This window comes from Pundamilia nyererei, unplaced genomic scaffold, assembly GCF_000239375.1.
Source record: "Pundamilia nyererei isolate P.nyererei 1_Seehausen unplaced genomic scaffold, PunNye1.0 scaffold00099, whole genome shotgun sequence".
Taxonomy (NCBI): domain Eukaryota; kingdom Metazoa; phylum Chordata; class Actinopteri; order Cichliformes; family Cichlidae; genus Pundamilia; species Pundamilia nyererei.
In genome coordinates, this window is record NW_005187500.1 from 1,632,194 (window position 1) to 1,652,368 (window position 20,175).

A 20,175-nucleotide genomic window follows, 5' to 3' on the forward strand; every position below is an offset into this window, starting at 1 on the left:
CACGTGATAGCCAGAACATCGACATCACCACAGTCTTAGTTATTCAATCAATATTTATTGCTTAACTCAGTATGTATAGTAGTTACAGTCCCTGCAAGGAAGTGACTGACGCTTTGCAGCAACAGTTAATCAGCCACTTTCTGCGCACACAGAGCAGAAAGACAAAAAACATCAGGAAGCAATTCATTAATCTCCTACAGCCCCACTGCTTACTGCACGACAGCAGTTAACGCTTGCAGGCTGTCAGAAGCTGAGCTCGATTTAAAACAATCCGTTTCCCTCTATTCCTCTCCTCAGAGTTGGAAGGTGCTTCTGTCTGAATGATTATTTTCTCGGCCTTTTCTTTCTATGATTTTCTCTTTTATTTGTTTTTAAACAGACAACAGTCAGTGACGGTGGATTAAAGCAGATCGTGTAATTATGAATACAAAGACACCCACGCAGGATCCGCAGAAGAGAATTATTGTGAAGAGCAAGAGTGTTTTAATATCTCAGGTAGTCGAATATTGTAAACAACCCAGTCAACAGATATGTTAAGTGCATAGGCTTATTGATTATAGAAACTGCTGATGATGCAGAAACACAGTGGTATGCTTGCCTGATCAGAGCCAATCCAACAGGTCACCACAGACACTCAGGCCCACTTGTCTGATAGCGGCTGCAGCCAAAGTCATGTCAAGCTGAGGAACAAGACTCGAGCAGCTGGGACATCATTCACAGAATAACTGTAAGGCAACCATTCAGCTCTCTGAGCAGAATAACAAACAGTAGTTAACATGATGTACAGAAACAAGCTGCTCACAGGAGGACAAAAAATACAATCATTAGCTGGATTTAAAAAAAAAAAAGCAGCAGCCACAAGACCTGGTTGCTGTCATAGGTGTTCACACTTTTCTTTTGTTCATGTGCACATCTTTTAGAAACACGTAAAATGACAGAGCAGTTCATGCTATTGAAATGTAAGGAAGGATCCGTTTTATTAGCACAAGTACGGCCGCGTGTCTCGCTGCGGTCCCTGGATAAAGCTTCAGTTCCCTTTCAACACAACAACAACTCTGCGGTAGTGTACAACAGGAGACAGTTGCATATGATTCGAAAACACCCTGCTTCTTTTTTGAAATTGACAACCAAGGCAGAAATTTTTAGTCTTACACATGTCATGAACACACTGGATCTAGCTTTATTTGGGAATATCATCGAGTAATAAACAAATGATTTCATATTAGTGTCAACAAGTAGTCATGCTGCTCCCACGTACAGCAGTCTTGCAGTGAAACGATCGTCTCCCTTTGTGAATGAACTACAGTCTCTTGCACAAGAGTTGCTCCTGTCATTGCACTTTAATTTAAAAGGTACTAAAAACTGTGCAAATCATACAAACACCACTCGGCTCTTCGTCTTTGGTCCTGTTGAGTCACCGTAGGCAACTTACGGTTTACAGCAGGGAGAGTTTTGAATCCGCCCTCAGCTTTCAGTGAGGTAAAGAGTGATGGCGCGCGGCGGTCCCTTCTGTCCATAACACAGCTGTAAAAGCACTTAAAGATTTTGAAATGTTGAATAAAATCAAATAAAAAGGACTAATCTCTGAAATCAATCCAGGGCAGGATCATCCACACATGCACACGCTTGCTGTTGGTGGCTTCTTATTTGAAGCCTTAAAATATCACTTTTTTTGTTGCCCATCCACAGTGCAGCAGCCCCAGTATGCAGGTCAGCCATTAGAGGGGAGTAGGTTAGTCAAGATGTTTGCCAGTGCAATTTGAGGTGGAGGTGATGATGGTAGTTGAAGTGGTAGGGACTGAGGTCAAGGTGAGCGAGGGACAGTGGGGGGGTCACGCGTGTGGCTCCCCCACAGAGGTAGAGCCGTTGGCTTTACTCTTACTCTTACTCTTGCGGTTGAGCATGCGGCTGAGCGTGGCTGTTCGGCTCGCTCGCTCCACTGCGGCCGGAGACTCCAGGTAAACCAGGTCATTGTGTGACTGGCTCATCCCCGGGTCTTTGCGCTGGTGACGACGTCGGAAGAAGAGCTTGGCGCTCTTCTGCAGGAAGCTGCCTGTGGCAAAGAAGAGGAAAGGAAGCAGCCTGAGACGTGGATAGTGTCAAAGTGACACCACTCAAGGAGACGTCATTACTACAGATAAAAAACAGGCACGAGTAGTATTGGCCTAAGCAGTAATGGAAAAACTCATTTAAAATAAACAAATCAAAAGCTAAAGCAGCAGTGGTACAGAATCGGTGTTAGTTGGAAACTGTTACTGTGAAACACTTGCTGTGGATTGGATGAAAAATGTGGCTTAAATAGCAGCAGAGCTGTAATATTGTGTTTAATCACCAGCTAACACATACTAATCTGTACCAACAGAGAGCAGCCTCATAGTCCAGCCTGGCTACAAGCACCATTCCTCTGCTTCCACACTTAAGGAGCTCCTGGGTTATCCTCAGTATCAGTGGATTAGTTTAGTCAGTACAAAACAATAGAAACTCTAAATAGTATCAAAACAAATAAATGACAAAGAAAAAAGGAGGCATTCGTGTCCTCAACTTGTAGCACACTCCTAAAGAAGAACGCAGAACAGCATCAGATCTTCTCTAGATGCTTTTGGACCAAACACGAGGGGAACCGCCCACTGGAGGGAGCGACCCTCAGAGCCTTCGTTCTGTGTGCAATAGGACCTCTAAAAATGTGTGACACGTCGCACAACAAAAGCTACAAATGACTGAGGGCGTTGTAATCAGAGATGCGTGTTTGCCGGGTTTCAGTGGTAGCGTGTCAGGCGCTAAAACTGATAAGCTCAACGGTTACAACCAGCCTGAGGAGGAGGAGGGGCTCGCAGTGGCGCTCTTCACCTGCTATGATTCTGCAGCGTCACAGCCAAACGGTGGAGCTGTGTGTGTGCTGCTCTGACACAGTCTGTCAGGTGTTGTATTTTCTTGTCAGCTTCTACATTTCTGCTGCACATTGCTCCATCGTGTGTGGATCCCTCAGGCAGCAGTTTCAGAGGAAATACGGGCAAAGTTGCTCTTCAGCGAGTAAACATCTTCTTGCGTTTCCTCTAAACTTCAGTTTGTCCATTTTTTTTTTACTGAAGCAGCAGTTAGCATGTTATAGCTATGTGTTACTTATACAGCTGACGTTTTTTACTCAAAGTTTCCTCTTGTGACAGAGAGTGAAGTGAAGGCGATACAAAAAGGTTTCTAAGAGCTTTTATGGTTTAAAGACACGAAATACTGGAGAACTCCTACATGGCTTAAAGAGTTATGATCAAGTTCCTGTGGTCCGAAAGCACCTGCCAAGTGACTGATATTTCATATTGCAAGTGAAATAAATACCGAAACATTCACGGCACTTCATCTGTGTTGTACAGCCACAAATAAAAGACAGTCGCTGCTCAGAAAAAATTAAAGGAACACTTTTTAACCAGAATAAGTTAAATAATTCAGCTTAACTTCTGGGATATTGATCTGGTCAGGAAATGAAGTTAACAGAGCACAAGACGGGCAACAATGAGACAGTCCCCATTTCTACCAGTGATGGGTCCAGACCTGGGAGGAGATCCCCGGGACGGATGATCTGATATCCTCATGTCGGTGTTGTTCCCTCGCCATCATAAATAATGTTGTTCCAGGTTCAACATTGCAAGTGACCAGTCACATTGTTGTGACGTCCCCCTTTTGTGCCTTTGAAAAATACCGCCTTAAAAAATCTACTTCACTTGCAAGAAGAGAAACTGCTTCGGTCTGCCGATCCAGGAACTTGAATTCTTTGCATTTCAGGATACTTTCCTTTAATAAACATTATGCATTATACATATCGTCCTTACAGAGGCGGTTTCTCTTCTCGCAAGTGAAGTAGATTTGGTTTTTTTTTTTCGAGGTCGCGGATGATGTCAGGAGAAGGTGAGTGGTCACTTGCAATGTTGAACCTGGAACAACATTATTTATGATGGCGAGGGAACAACACCAACACGAGGATATCAGATCGTCCTCCCCGGGACACCATCCATCACCTCATTAGGAGCCCAGAAGTTGTCAGTCATGCCTACAAACACAAGGGGGCGCCATACAAATGACTGAGGACCATTTTGAGTTGTTCCAGTCTTCGATTTTTGGGCCGTCTTTGAATTGGTTGATCATTTTCAGTTTCATCAAACGATGCGGCACCCTTTCATCCCTAACACATTACCCAGTGTCACTAAAGATATCAGCATGATTTTTTCTCCAATCAGAGCTGATGTTTTTTCAAAGTATTCCTTTAATTTTGTGAGCTTTTTTTTTTGCAAACTGATTTTAGAGGAACTACAAAAGTGAATCTCACCTTGTAGAAAAACACTGTTATCTATTCTACTGCTAACAGAAACTACAGAGATTAGAATACCAAGAATACTACAAGTAACTCATGAAGTAACTTACTCATACAATGTGTGCTTAGCACTGCTTTCCTCTAAGGTGGCAGTGACGACAGTTCGAAAAGGAAAGGTTCAAAGAGTAGAGGGGAAGCAGAAAGGAGAACACAAAGAGAGAGTGCATAACGAAGGAGTGGCTAACAAACCCCAAACAGCCAAAACAGATCAAGTTCTGCTTGTAAAGGCATTATTTTCCTTTTCAGGATTGTAAGGTTTAATAATACTCCTGTAAAGATTAAAAATGCATCGAGAGGTTTCTCACCTCTGCTCTTCTTGCAGCTCGCCTCAGACACACACATGGACAGTGAAGCATTGTCTTGTTCCTCGCCAGTTTGGCTCTCCCAGTCCTCCGGAGGCCGCCCTTCAACTCTGGGACCTTCCGTGGGCTCCGACATCTCCGGAGGGGTACTAGTCCCCGATGCGATCGCTGTGGTCACATCCTGAGTAGAGCTGCTCTCTGACATTGATGCGTCCATTGCTGCAGCGTAACCTGCCATCATAGCCAGCTCATCATCCTGAGACAGAGGCGTCTGGGAAATAAATCACATTCCCATTAAAGCCATATTTGTTGTGGAGCTAGTGTGGAAAGCCCAGGCACAATGAAGGGTGCTAACAACATGAGAAGGCCCTCGCTGCTGCAGACAAGGCACGGGCTTCCATTCAAAATCCACTTCTCTCCTCTGACGTTATGAACCACAGGTTATGGAACAGATTAGCTTAAAAAGCACTCGAGGAATCTGAGTTCCAGAGTATCAAACATGCAAGATTGGCTCCAGCTGTGCTTTTGTGCTATTTAAGCTGAATTACATTAAGTGGAAAAAGTACAAGTACAAGGAGCTCATAATTACTTTGGCGATGCCCGAGATGATGATGGTACTCTTCTTCACCGGGGACTTGAGCTTCTGTTTAGCAGACTGGTGGAGTTGTCTTATGGCGGCTTCGGCCACAGGGTCTGTCCCATTGAGCATCAACAGCTCCGTGTCGGAGGAGGACAGGGCCTTACTCACAGTGCCCCCTAACATAGACACCTGCTCGGAGACGCGACGCTCCCCCAGCTTGGGCTTGTTGACCACGGCCTTCTGGGCAGGATCTGAGGAAGCAAGAACGTCTCACTGTAGTTTCATTCATGTAAAGGACTTTCAGAACATTCAATTTTGTCAAATTATGAAAATGACCGAGTTGAGTTGCCAACTAACCAGCATCTAAAAAGCTGACTGGGGAACTGTGCTACTCTAACTTCCCTCTATTAAAAAAACAAACAAAAACTCCTGAAGCAACTCTAACAGGATCATTTATTATACAATACAGCTGTGTAAGGAATGTGCAGCGGCCTCACAGTTTCCAGGGCTTTACCTATATTGAGTGGGAGTGGTCGACCCGGCTTGCTCTTCACCGCTGTGATCGTGGTAACCACTGTGCCACAGGGCATGACCGTGCGGTCCATCTCCACCCTCTTATTAGAGGCTGGGGTAGGAGGTTGCCAAGACCTCACCTCACTCGGCTCCAGGTAGGTAAACTGAAACACACGATTCAAGTTACTACCCAAACTACGTGTAAATGAAAACAAGAGACACGTGGAAGGAATTCATCGAAATCTGGTGATATTAAAGGAAAACATGCGATAGAAAATGAGCTTTTTAGGTCTTACGTCAGTAGTCAGTGATCCGGTCACTACATCTTTGGTCACGAGTTCAAATGTACGCTGTCCTTTGGGGTGCTTCTTCACAAGATCAAAAGGCACCAACACCTGACCAAGTAAGGACTCTGAGACAGAAAACAGCTGATTTAGCCTGCTACACAGAAACACGCGCTACGAGAGGCACAACGTGTGAACTGCGTTAGTGGTGTGCGATACTGCATGTGTTGATATCGATCCGATACCAAGTCAATACGGGCCAGTATCGCTGATGCATCTCAATTCATTCTCATGACCTTCTGTTTTTTTTGTGACGTTTCCTTTTTTATTATTAAACAGTTAAAACTCAGGACATGATTACGACAAAGTTTATAATTAAATAGAAAATGCTTTATTATTGATTTTTTAAAAGAAAAATCTGAAATAAAAAGTGCTCGCAAACCAGTAAACAAAGTAAAACAAACAAGTACTGTTGAGAAACTATAATACAAAAAATACAATTAAAATCCTCAACAACCGGTAAAAACATACATGTTTGTAAACAACTTAATAAAAGTCACGTCACGTGACAGCGCAACATCGAAACACAAGAGGGGGGAGGGCGAGCAAAGCGGGCCTGCTCTGCGCTGACACGGGAGCGGCGAGTGCGGCGACCTGGCTGTTTCCTCTTTGTCGAAACCACAGCATCGCAAACGACAGCGGAACTTAAAGTAAAGAATCGATCTCACCAGGCTGGTATCGATCCGATACTGATGCCGACTTGGTATCGATGCAGTCGATACTTGGATCACTAAACTACATGACTCTTCATTACAGTAAATGCAACACAAGCATCGACAGGTAAGTGGCCATGGCAGAGTTTTTCTTACTCTCTGGAGGATGTCCATCGTTCATCAACTGAATATTGAGCTCCTTCGATCGTCCATTCAGTTCACTGGTGAGAGAAGAATATTTTACATGTGTGTGAACGGTGTTGTTCATCAGAACCACCTGCAGTGGAGTCAGCGTTCACACTTACAAAATAAACGGCTGGTCCCAGGCAGGACTCGTCGTGTTCTTCGAAACAGAAGTGTTGAACCTCTGAGGAGGATCATCTAACTGCAGCACACACAGAGGATTCATGCTGCCTGCGAACACAAAGTGTCACCCAAGAGCTGACTTTAAAGCTTTCTTTCTTTCTTTTTGTGGTCAGCCACTTCCACTCCCTCACTCTAATGGATAAACAGGGATCACTTCACAGAGTATATATGATGAATTATGCAGAGATTAGAGGAGGCTAAATGAGCACACATTTTCTTAAGCACTTATATGAATTTTAGTGGCCACAAGCTGTGAATCAGAAGCCTCACAGATAAGATTCAGTGCTTTACAATACAAATTATTAAACAACACTTAAAACAATACAAATGAATAAAACGACATAAAAGCCTGCACGACCGTAAACACCCAGCAGACAGTGACTGATTTTCAATAAAAGGAAGGAAGATGTATATAGTGAAGTGTCAAGTGCTGTGTCATGTCTCTGCTGTGCAATATGGAGTCAGACCGAACGCTTTCGGGGACGTCTGCAGCCCCGACAACTGCTGACTCACACTCAGAGAATGACTCATCACAGGAACTACCCAAACAAAGTTGTTGTGGGTGGTCTAAGACTTCATTACTGGACAATCGTGTTAACAGCCTATCATCAGCACAATCTATCAAATGCTCTCTGGCCTCATACATGACCACACCCTGGCACTTTGTTTATGTGCAGGTCTGTACCACCACGCTGGGCGTTGTCTTACTGTTGTGGGTGTATTATTAATATACTGCCATCATTGTTTAGCTTTGACCAGTGGATTACCTAAAATGGAGGGGTGGGAGTGGGGGGGGCCTTGTCATGCAGCGTTGGCAAAGTAAATATCAGCCATGCTGGAAGCACAGTCCCACTGCTGCTGATTCATTACCAAAGTCAGCTACCCTCTAAACAACCTTCTCATTACATCGTCGTGGTAATGCAAATAAAGAGCGGGCAGCTAAACACTGCAAACAGTGCGTGCAGTCTGATGAAGGGAGCTAATTCAACTTTACAATAGATGTCTTTAAAAAAAGTCCTTTTGGTAAAAATACAAAGTCAACACGGCGGGTGTAGGATTCTTTGTTTGTGACATATATTGAAGCTCATGTTTCTCCGCAGCTTAGTGTGCAGGACCCGAGGTAAATATTATCTGTTAATAGAGCGCTTCTGAATGAGTTTACATAGCTGGTGCACAGATAACCAGCGCAGTTATTATTTTCTTATTACTACTTTGCTGACACTCCTGCTGATGACGCTAATGCTTTTAACATAACAGAACCTCTTGAGTTTTAGACACGCTGTACTTGGACCTAAATGTAGCCGTTAGCATAGGAAACACCATCAGCTTGAAAAATTCAGAATTAACATTAATTTATAAGCAGACGCACGACCGACCTGCAGCATCTTCCTCCTGGTTGAGTGTGACTCGGATGTTTTTCACCAGCAGCTTCCACTCATGGGCGCGTGGGGGCTTTGGGGGCGATACCACTTTATTCTGGCTTTCCTATTGGAGAGAGCATGCAGTGAGTACATACATAAACCTACAGCACAGATTTAGTGAGCGCAGCATTACGAGCAGTACTGGAAGCACGTAAACGAGCAGAGGCCTGAGTATGCTCGTGTCTTTAAACGAGAAGCGTCTTCATGTTTGAACAAGGACTCTCTGCAACACGACCCCGTTTCCACTTTCACATGTTGATCATTTGCATTGGCCTTTCTATGATCAGGGAGAATTTGCATCAGAAGCACCGCTGATGAATTTGCATTACAAACAGGCATCGTCTACAGACAAATGTGATTTGTTTTGGTCATTTAAATAGCAGCGTATCTGATGAGCTTAATGCTTAAATAGCTTCAAAGCACTAGTCTTATTTTAACCAGCATGCAAATCTATATGGTTGTTTTATATTACGGCTAAAACTGCCGGCTAATTGATCTTGAACATTTTAAATGTTACGCCACAGAGCGACTATTTAATTTCATAAACCACAAAATTCAAATCATCTGGAAACTGGAGTCCGATGACCAGATATATAAATGTCAATAATATCGACTTTTTTGATCAGAGGAAAGGAAATTCCTCTGATCAAAATAAGAGTTAATCCCACTGCCTCTCATGTAACTCACAACTATATTTGGACCAAAAAAGAAAACTTGTCATCCTGTATCAAGTAAGATCTAATCAGAAACACGTGAAACAGCATCATGTGATGGTGGGTTGTGAATAATAACCTTCAGTGAATCAATGCTGCTTTAGATGAGCATTATTTAAGGTTGCAACAAGAAGCAGTAAGAGCGCAAACCACAGCCAAGGAACTGGCCCTCTGGGCAGCATTACTTTTAAAGGAATCACAATGTATTTTGTGTATCTTCATACTTCTTTGTTATCTATTTTTTAAACTTTTATAGAGCTTTTAGTGCAGTAAAAGTCAGATAATGGCAACATGCATGACGTTTATTGATCATACAAACATTATGTATGAGTAGGTTATGAATAATAACTACTGATTTGCAAATAACTGGACATAAATATAAAACATTATACTACAGCATATTTCAACCTAACCAGGCAGCTCGTTCTCTTGACACTTCTGTCTTTAACACACCTTGGTTCAGCTTGAAAGAAAGGCAGGCGTGGAATGTAAACATGAGATCAGAGGTGAAACGTGACACTGAGATGCAAACTATAATGTGACATTTCAAATCTCCATATACTGGTATCATTTTCTAAACTTACCGATACAAACACAAGCAGTAGTTTCTAAAGATAAAAGACATTTTACGACAGTTTGAAAAGGTCACAGGTCATATTTAGAAAGCTCATACATGCCTATATGTTCTGAATATAACAACTGCTTTAAGAAACATAGTTTTAAGTAGCATAATTATCACTTTGACCCTAAAGGAGAGGTCAGAGTTCGATTCCTACAAGTGTGGTGTTTGTAGTTTCTAAGATGAATTCTCCACTAATAAATCATAAAATTGTTTTGTGTGAGTCTGGAGCGTTCGCACGACCCCCTCTACACCCCGGCTGTCACGTTTACGGACAAAATGACACAAACACCCCTCTCTGGTGGAAGTAATTATGAGTCTGGCAGCCTTACATCAGACGTGACTCGTTCGCTCACCTTGACCTCTGAGGCCTGAGCAGGCCTGCAGCTCAGCAGCACAGAGGGATGCGACACACACAAAAGCTGCTTCAGCTGCTCCTTTATGGCTGCATTGTCCTGACAGAAAGAGATTATACCTCATATTAATCGAGTAAAACTAGAAATGTAAAGTTCTATTTGGTGATAAAACAAATGTCAATTGTTTTAATTCCATTTTTATTGGTTTCTAAATGGTTCGACTACTGTTTGATAATGAAACTAATGAATCTTCCTCTCCACGTCCTCGTTTGCGTGACTAAACACGTTGATGTAACAAAAGAACATGAAGAAATAAACAAAGTGATTTCTATGAAGGCTGTCTGTCACACAATTTCTTTATATTTTGGTACAGCGAAACATTTCTTCCCATGTTAGTGTGTGGCGCATCCTTTGGTTAGGTTTATACATCTGCGATTCTGCTGCTTTAAGATTACCTGAGTGAAAGCGGGCATCACCTGAAGCTCCTCCACCTCTAGATGAGACACTTCCCAGCTTACCTTGACCTTATCTTCAGATTCCTGCATGTGTAGATGAAGCTGGGGAAGAGAAAATAAAGAGCTGCCCTATGACTCATCCAGTACTCATCAAATTCACAGAAAGATGAACTAAAACTGATTCTCTGGAGATGAAGCGATACACCAAACAAGGAGCAGCTCAGTATGTGAGGTGGGCGTGGAGGAACGAAATCAGCGCAGTGTTTCCCGCACAATTCTATTTGTGTTGCAGCCGGTGGTGAGTGGGTGGTGTGCATACCTACCCTTTGTGAAAGGGGTCATATTATGCAAAATCCACTTTTGCATTTTTTAAACATAATTTGCAGTTCTCCAGACTAAAGAGGCATCAAGGATGCTCCGTTTGCAGTTTTCCCTTTCTCCTTGGATCGCAGCGTCTCCCTCAATGAGCCCATCAGATTTGCAGCGGGTTATGATAAGCAACCTCAATGCTCCTCTCCAACCCTCGGTAATAATTCAAATATATCTGAATGCAACCAAGTCCCCAATAAAGCTTATATTTTTCTGTTTGTCTTATCACAAATAGTACAACTCGAACAACAATGAAGCTGTGAGACAAACTCGCCCTATTAGGATGAAAGTATCACTTTTAAGCCATTTCAAAGCGGTCTGTACATACTTATGTTCCACGATGCCATGCAACCACATGACCATACTCGGAAGTTAAAAAGAACAGCTGTTCTGGGATTTTTAATGTGCAAAACAGGTGCTCACAGGAAAAAAAGCCACAGCATATGATCAAATAGTCTTTCCTGTTCCTAACACTGTGAAATGAGATGAACTACGTACATAATAAGAGACAGTCAAATGTTCACAATTCTGAGAAAAAGAAAAAGTGCTTCCTTTCTCATCTGTTAGTGGAAAAAAGGAGAAAATGCTGATCCCAAAGCGCCATCATTCGATTCACAAAAACAAACAACACGACTGACAAGGAACACATCTCGTACCTTTTATCTTTTGAAATGTTATTGATGTGTTAAACACTAATCACCACTCGCCAATCTGCTAATCTATATTTCTTTATTTCAATTTCAGCCTCAGATCAAAGTGGTGCTTTTCACCTATTTGTCCTTGTTCATACAGCCTACATAACAAAGTTAAGCAGCCTGTTATAAATGCATAACTCTTTGTGAATTCTCCTTTATACGTTTTACTTCAAAACATGTTCCAAGAAAAGCTTTTTAAGGAAGACGTGTTTTATCTGCTGGGTGATCAACTGAATGCGCTGTTCTTACTGGCTGCTTCCCATCACTCATCAGACCTCTTCTGGAAAGGGGTGTGGCCTGCAGCAGTACTCTTGAATATAAACAACCTGCTACCTTATACCAGCGGCACAAAGTACAGAACAGTTCAATTGTTAAGTGCATTGTGACAAATGAATAACTGAAACACATATTTAGCTGCCTTCTCTGTCTCACTGCAGTCTGCAGCTGGCTCTCTTATGACCGGCAGACTTTACAGGGTGAGATTACCATGAAAAGCATAAAAATATTTTTGGTTTATTATGAAACTGTAGCAGGCAGAGATGATAATGGGAAACACTGCTTGTAGGATTTTAGTCCCCTAAGCACTTTGAATCACCTTGTTGTTGAATTGTGCTATACAAATAAACTTGCCTTGCCTTACCTGAAAGTAAATAACATACAATCAGTGTGTTACGCTGACACCACTAATGACAACATTAGACCAAGTTTTTGTTCATTTATTGACTAACAAAAGAGAAATGCTACTTGCTTAAGAAAACTAGGGACTCTTTTCCACATCTTGAATACATCATTCTGTTAACCTTTTCCAAACTGAAGTCTTTGGATGCGATTACATTTCTAATGGGATTCATATGGCCAGTGTGATGTGAAATCAGGAGTAAGGAATGATTTCCCAGAGCACGCTGTAATTAGAATGTGATGCTTTTTGCTGGTTGTATAACACTAACTACACAAATGCAAATCTGAAGTGAAGGAATAATCTCTGCTTTTGAAATGAAGCCATGGCAGCTCCATATAGGCAAAGGTACAAAGGTGTGACATCACACTCCATCTACTACAGATCATCACTGGTGAGTTTTTCATTATGAGGCGTGTCATACTGCCGTGTCCCTCGTCAGGTCACGTGATACAGTAGTGCATTTAAAGACAAAGTACACTCAGCAGCACACCTTAATGTAGTGACCGTGTTATTATGTCCATTAAATGCCTCTGTCCCACATGCCCATGCACTCCTATCATGAGCCACGAGTATTCTAGCTTGGATCTGAGTCAAAAGCTAAAAAACGCTCCAGTGGACGGATGGGAACATTTGAATAAGCTCTCTGATTTTTCCAGACTAAGCTGAAACAGTGGGAGTGAAAAAGACAGACAAAAGGCTTCCTTTATGTCCCTGAAACAACGACTAACCCACGACCAAAACAAAACCTCCTCAACACCTGACTTTAGCTTCCAAACCTCTCACACTCAGGTTGTATTTATAGCACAATTAATTAGTTTAGAAATAGCCTTAATACAGTTGTATTAGCTTACACAGACACAAGCAGTTTTTGCATTTCTGAACATGTAAATATGAACCTAAAAGCAGGAGAAAGCCTCCGGACACGACCCATTACACATGCCAACATATCAACTTTGGCTCCAATTTATTTCAAAATGCTAGAGGAGCGTTAGGAAAGGCTGAAGGTGAGCTGCAGGACTCCATTTAAGAGATCAACGCAGACAGTTTTGATAATGACAAATCAAGCAAATCACTGCAATTTCCAGGTACAAACAAGGGAGTCTTATTTGGATCATAACTTCATCAGTTCTATATGGAAACAGGCCTCAAATAATGAGCTGTTTGGGACATCTGCCAAGGAAGGAAAGATACCCCAACCATTTAATCTAATACTGCTGCCTGCAGTGAGCCAATGCTGGGCAGCACATCATGTTCAGTAAAAGCTCCCATTAAACTAAATCACTACGACTTCCAACGGATTTAACTCTACAGTCTAACTGTTACAGACATATTCTACAAAAGGAAATCAACAGTGTTATTTTCCTTGCAGTCTAAGACTTCACAAATTTAAGAGTATTTACCTGCAGCTCCAATGGAGCTATACACACAGTATATTTACAAGGATCTGCTGTAGCCATGGCTGTCGATGCAGTGCTCAGAGAGAACTGAAGCTTCTCCCCAACCACACAGCAGGAAGCGGCCTGTTGGGAGGACAAGGTGAGGCATTAGTTTAAAGTAAAACTCCAGAGAATCCTGGAGTTAAGGCAGTGACAGCATTTGCATGCTACTCATGTGGTTATACCATTTTAATGCAATTCAAATAGAAAGTAAGCCCAGAATTTTCACTGAACTAAAAGGTGCTGTATGTGAATGCATGTGTGATGCTTCATTGATAATGCATCCATGTGGTTTACTTTAAACCAGAATTATTGCCTTGCAGTTTGCATCAACCAAGCTGAAGTTTACATATCTGTCCAAATCTGTGTAATTCTCCACATCAATATCTCAACAAGTATGACCTCGCCTTCTGCTCCTGAGCTATGAGGTTCAAATAGGACCCCAAAGTGCTTCTGCAAAACATCATAAAATTTCTTTTTACATCCATCCATCTTCCTAAGAGCTCATTCAATCCATGTTTGAGATTTGGCCATAGCATATTCCATCTGACTTTGGGTGACAAGCAGGGTACACCCTGGACACGTCAGCATATCCAATCCGATCAAATACATGCAAATGCTACACAGAAAAGCTTCTGTGTGCTTTGTGACATGATCTTTAACTATCAAAATCAAATTAGTCAATTGTTAAGTCGACGTTAGAGGATAAAGGTAAGACGAGACAAACCAAAAGTATAATCTCAGCAGCAGTTGCCAGTGATGGGCAGAAGTCCCAGTTAAACCAGAGCAATGTGCTAACATACTGACTTTGCATAAAACTGACCCAAAACTGGCATTTGCTTCAGGACAACTTCACTTTGAACTCTGAAAGGAAGGAAAAGAAGAACAACTCTGATAGATCCCAAAGGCATCAAGCAGTATAATTATCTGTGATCTCTAGTCGAATGAATGACATGCAACCTGAACTGAGTATCAGAGGTAGTTTAAGCTTTAGAAACATATTTACTCAGCAAATTAACTCTGATTTCAGCAAAGACTGCATGTCTTTGACATAAGTACAGTATTAGAGGAAAACTAAACATAACCATAGGTGCTGGTGTATTTCTGGCTGCCTGCTCCTCCTTAGTGCTGAGCGTGACAGCTTTATAAGCTTCTTACACACACACACAACACACACACAGTGTGTGGTAAAAATAAACCTCTGCTCATTAAACTCCCTAGACTCCATAGAGTACCTGGTATTTTGGTCTATATCTCAACGATCACAAAGAAAGGAGTGAGTTTGCATTTAATCTCTGCAAAGCCACAAAAGTAGTGAGCAGTGTGTCCCTGTCTGACCTCCCAAGTTACAGTTTCTAGTTATACTTTCTAACACAGGTTGGCAAAAATGGGCAAACACTCTGTATGACTAATAAGTGCATCATGGTTTATTCAAGTATAGTTTACGGTAATTAACAACCATATTTGCTGCTGATAAAATATTAAGTAGATTAGTTTGTCAACATTTTAATTTACTGAGAAAAGCCTGTAGTAACGTTGGAAAGTCGACAAGTCAGTGCTTGTCTGCCAAAAACAGTGCAAAGGTGTTTTCCAATGTGAGAATATGGAGTGAGAACCTTGTTGCCGGCAGACTTCTGAAAGCTGGAGACCCTGCTAAGCGTGAGATCTGAAGCCTCGAGACCATCCTCTTCAAATGCCAGCAGAACAGCACCCTGACACGAGACAGGGCAGAAACTTTAAAACAACAAACACCTACTCAAAGTCTTGCAGACTCGGCGAAATGTTGCCAAGGAATCAAAATTATGTGGGCTTGCACGACATTGGCAGCGTCAATCCATAAGCAGGAAGGTGGAGAGTTTACACTACAGTGTCTCTAATATCAAACTGAGGGTTATGATTTAAAAAAAAGGGGGGGGGGGATTTCTTTACAGCACACAAGAGGAGATTTTATAACCTTGTCGCATTATATGCTACACTTTTATTGAAGTCACCTGCTCCACAGTACAGCATTGGCTTGGTGGTCATGAGACTCACCTTTCGCTTCCTTGCTTCGTCATTCAAAGCTATGCACCAAGCTCTTCTCCACTGACTCTTCCAGCTTTTCAGTGACAGCGCCCATCCCAGCAGAGCGGCGGCTTCCTCCTCCTCTGTCGCAGCATTGTCCCCTTCTGCTGCTCCCTGCTTATTTCCTATAAGTCTATGTTGGAAATACTGTACGAAATACAGTATAAGAGTAACCAGGGAGGCGATAAACAACGTGACCATACATAGCCACTGCGGATCCTCCAACCCAAAATATGAACTGGAACTTTCTGGGTCGGACATTCTTCGGGAAAATGATCGATAATCTGAGTTTAACACACCGGTTCCTCTGGGAATTTTCCTGCCAACCTCATGTTATGTATTTAATTAAATTCAATCGCCCAAAAATGATAAGAAGACAAATATCCACCTCCAATACAAATCCTGCTTATCGTTATCCATGCTTCAGTGCTGCCATACAGGGCTTCCAAACTACGCAAGCTGGTTGTGGAAAGCTAAACCATTGTCAAAAAACTAAAGGTAGCCTGCGTACAAATAAACCTGCAGAATAGCCCACTCCTCCTCTCATTGAATACGATTGTTAGCTTAGTAAGCTAATTTTCGCTACGGCTCGTTAACTAGCTATTCTTCGTTAGCTACTAAGCCGTAAAAGTTTCCCAAAACGGACTTATGCCCGAGCTTCGTGCTCATACTCCAACAGACGATATCCAGATAAAGAGTAACATTCCCGGGAAAACATCCTGCAGGAGAAGAGTGCAGCCTGACCCGGTGGACTACTTTCAGTGTGACTGTACAAAGTTATCGCTTCCAGACGGATATGTGGCACAAACTGTAACTCCCAGAATGCACAGCGACATTTGTGAGACGTTTGTTGTTGTCGAGACCTCGAGGGAACTAAAGCTTTTTTCCATGCTGAAGATGCAACTGGGCTTTTAGGATATTGTTTTTATTAGCATTAAGCTATTACACGATTAGTTTAGTCCATGTTTAAGTCGAAATCAACGGAAAACAAATCCGAGCTGGTATTTTGAACTACACGACTTCCCGTAGCTCGTCCTGTTGTCCACCACTTCCTGTCTTGTTCTTAATCTGTTTGTAGTAGTAAACAATTAGCTAGCTTGCGTTTGCTACAATGTATCAACGCTCAGTGAGCACGACTGTTCTGTGGAGGTTGCGTATTATCGATTAAAACCCTGTTTTGTATTTTAATATACAATAACACACTGGATTAGATATTTCACGGCGATTTGTGAATGTAAACAGTATACCTTCGTCATCTACCGTGGTCTAGCTGCTATACAGTAGCTATCGTCGCTGAACTCGACTCCTGCTCTTCGTTAACAGACGTAACTAGACATTCGCGATGAATTGTCGCTCGGAAGTTCTTGAAGTAACTGTGGAGGCGAGACAGGTTGAAGAAGCTATGTTAGCTTTGCTGCACACAATTTTGCTGCACCGGAGCACCGGGAAATTTCACTACAAAAAGGAAGGCACCTACTCCATCGGCACTGTGGGCACACAGGACATCGACTGTGACTTCATAGATTTCACCTTTGTCAGGGTGTCCTCAGAGGAGCTGGACAGGATGATCAGGAAAGCGGTGTCTGAATTTAAGGTGATTGTCTGTTTTAACGCGTGATTTCTGACTCTCGTGTTGTGAGGCCTGTACTTTCAGCTGTGCTTTTGTTGCAGGATGCTTTGAGCAACTCGGGCAGCGACGGCATGGGACAGATCTCCCTGGAGTTCTACCAGAAAAAGAAGTCTCGCTGGCCTTTTTCTGACGAGTGCATTCCTTGGGAAGTGTGGAGCATCAAGGTGAATGTGGTCAACCTGGCCAATGAGCAGGAGAGACAGATCTGCAGGGAGAAAGTGGGTGAGAAGCTGGGTGAGAAGGTGATCAACGTCGTTGAGGTCATAAATCGCCACGAATACCTGCCAAAGATGCCCACCCAGTCAGAAGTGGACAATGTGTTTGACACCACTCTTAAAGATGTTCAGCCATACCTTTACAAAATCACATACCAGATCACTGACTCGCTGGGCACTTCTGTTAGCACCACTATGAGAAGGCTGATTAAGGATACACTAGCATTGTGAGAGAAAACATTTATGGTGTGGATCTTTCATATGTTTATGGTCCTGCTGTCATTTCTTTTCTATGTTTTGTCAGCTATACAGCGGAACAACGAGGCAGTGTCAGTATAATGGTGTTCTAATGTCTTTGTTGTGCTTCTGGTATCATTTGTACCTTAAGAGACTGAATTATGTAATCTTCATTTTAACAATCTCTTGCTTGTGCAAGCTTTCCCTTTTCTCTCATACACACTAGCAAATAACCGTGTTTATCAGTTTGGTTCCTTAAAATGTTCTCTTCTTGATAATGTCATCAGTGCATTACTGTAAATTTTGAATAACAATAAATGTTTACTTTAATTACAGCCACAGCTCTTGACGCAAAACATTGCTTCCATATTATCACGCTGGATCAGTGTAAAACGTTTTATGCAAAAGATCTGGCAGAGTTTGGGAACAGATTTCCTCATCTGTGTGAAAACTTCCTCTCTGCAGTTTCATGGAGAGTATGACCTTCCACATGGGGAAGGACAGGATTTCCAGTTTGCCACTTTTCCAAATTAAAGCAAACACTTCCTAAGTTCACTCCCTTGTTTCCAGCCAGAAACTGCCACCACGGCCTGCACTTTGAAAAACATCCCTCTGTTTTCAGGATAGTCTGCTTGCCAAGAGGAAAACAACATGTGTGTGAATACATTAGGTCAACATGTACATTGGGTATAATTATCTGCTCTCTAGTTTGAGGGGACAAGGTGTAGAACATATTCAAAAGCATTAATCACTGAATCCCTGTACAGTACTGTGAAAGTATTTGGCCTCAGTTTTTAAATGATGATTTCATTTATTAAGGGGAAAAAATCAACATACCTGGTCCCATGTGAAAGAGTAATTGCTCCTTCTTGCCTCATATTGAATCAATTAACTGTAATTAGCCACATTTTTGGGAAAAGTGAGTTCAACTTCAGTGTCCACACCCGGGTCTGTTCAATCTAGAAATCACTGGAAGATTTGCATCCGTTACGTCTTCCATAAAACAAACACAGTATTTCATAAAAAGAACATCACACCAACAGTCAAACATGGTGGTAGTGTGATGGTCTGAGGTTGCATTAGTGCTTCAGGACCTGGATACCTTGCCATGAATTTGTGTTCTGCAAGCTTAAGCACAAGTGGGTTATCAAGCTGGAAAAAGATCCAAAAAACGTCAACAAGTCTGAAAAAAATAAAAAATCTCGCTGTTCATGCTCATAACCAATCCAGTGTGGCTGAAACAAAACAATTCTGCAAAGAAGTGTCAAAAATTCCTCCATAGTGATGTGAAAAACTCATCAAAAGTCACGGCAAACATTTGGTTGCAGTTCCTGCCGCCAAGGGTGGCACAACCAGTTATTAGTTTAGGAAGCAATTATTTTTTTCACACAGTGACAGGTAGGTTTGGATGGCTTTTGTTTTTTAAAGCATTACAAATATCACTTAAATACATTTTGTATTTACTCAGACTGTCTAATATTCAAAATTGTTTGATGATCTCAAAATCTTGTAAATGCGACATATGTTAGAAACTAAAATCAGGAAAGGGCCACCTACTTGCTTTTAAGTTGAGGTTTTGTGCAGTAAATAAATATCAGAATTCCCAACTTCATTGCGTTTGTAATGCTGAAAGTACTGCAGTGATGAGCGGATCAATCAGTCAGCCAGTTGGCAGACAAGTAATTTGCAATACCTATGAGTTTTCTCAAACATTTCCACTCTTGGCTTGTTAAATGGCCAAACAACGACCTGTGCTCTAGTTTTGTAGCATTTGACTGAATCTGAGCAGAGAATATAGCCCTCTACACGTCTGTCAGCAGTCACAATAAACACTAGTGATGTGGTTCTACTGGCAGCCATATATACCCCTGCCACAACATATGTTTGACAGGTTATGTGGTATGTTTCAGATCAAGAGCTGTTTCTCATCTTTCCAATACATTTCTATTCCCATCATTTTGCTCCACGATAATCTCATGAGTCCAAAGAAATTTTTTTAATTTTGGTTTTTTTAGAAGTCTGCAAGAACTTTCGCATGTTTTCTGACAAAGTTAATCCGGCCTTCCTGGTCTTGAGTGAACTTTGACAAAGATACGCACACCTTCTCAAGAGTTTTCCAGACTTGGTTAGATGTGAAGAAGTTTTTCCAAAGTGAGAAAAACAAAACC

The 20,175-nt window shown here is 42.0% G+C and overlaps 2 protein-coding genes across 3 annotated transcripts; one reads left to right on the forward strand and one right to left on the reverse strand.

Moving 5' to 3' along the window:
- Positions 1 to 1,157: 1,157 nt before the first annotated feature.
- On the reverse strand, positions 1,158 to 16,738 carry c2cd2 (C2 calcium dependent domain containing 2). Of its 2 annotated transcripts, XM_005740370.2 has the most exons (14): positions 15,896 to 16,738; positions 15,478 to 15,573; positions 13,826 to 13,945; positions 10,683 to 10,784; positions 10,228 to 10,326; positions 8,495 to 8,603; positions 7,058 to 7,166; positions 6,909 to 6,973; positions 6,052 to 6,167; positions 5,757 to 5,919; positions 5,252 to 5,493; positions 4,666 to 4,933; positions 4,411 to 4,441; positions 1,901 to 2,053 (listed from the first exon to the last, which is right to left on the reverse strand). In XM_005740370.2, the coding sequence occupies exons 1-14, from the start codon at positions 16,184 to 16,186 to the stop codon at positions 1,969 to 1,971; spliced, it is 1,896 nt and encodes a 631-aa protein (XP_005740427.1). In that variant the 5' UTR covers positions 16,187 to 16,738; the 3' UTR covers positions 1,901 to 1,968. The 2 variants fall into 2 exon arrangements, with proteins under 2 accessions (XP_005740426.1, XP_005740427.1); XM_005740369.2 differs by lacking the exon at positions 4,411 to 4,441 and having other exon boundaries at positions 1,158 to 2,053; positions 15,896 to 16,736.
- Positions 16,739 to 16,956: 218 nt separating this feature from the next.
- atg101 (autophagy related 101) lies at positions 16,957 to 18,348 on the forward strand. Its single transcript, XM_005740368.2, has 2 exons — positions 16,957 to 17,519; positions 17,597 to 18,348. Exons 1-2 carry the CDS (start codon positions 17,268 to 17,270, stop codon positions 17,999 to 18,001), a joined length of 657 nt encoding a protein of 218 aa, XP_005740425.1. The 5' UTR covers positions 16,957 to 17,267; the 3' UTR covers positions 18,002 to 18,348.
- Positions 18,349 to 20,175: the final 1,827 nt, after the last annotated feature.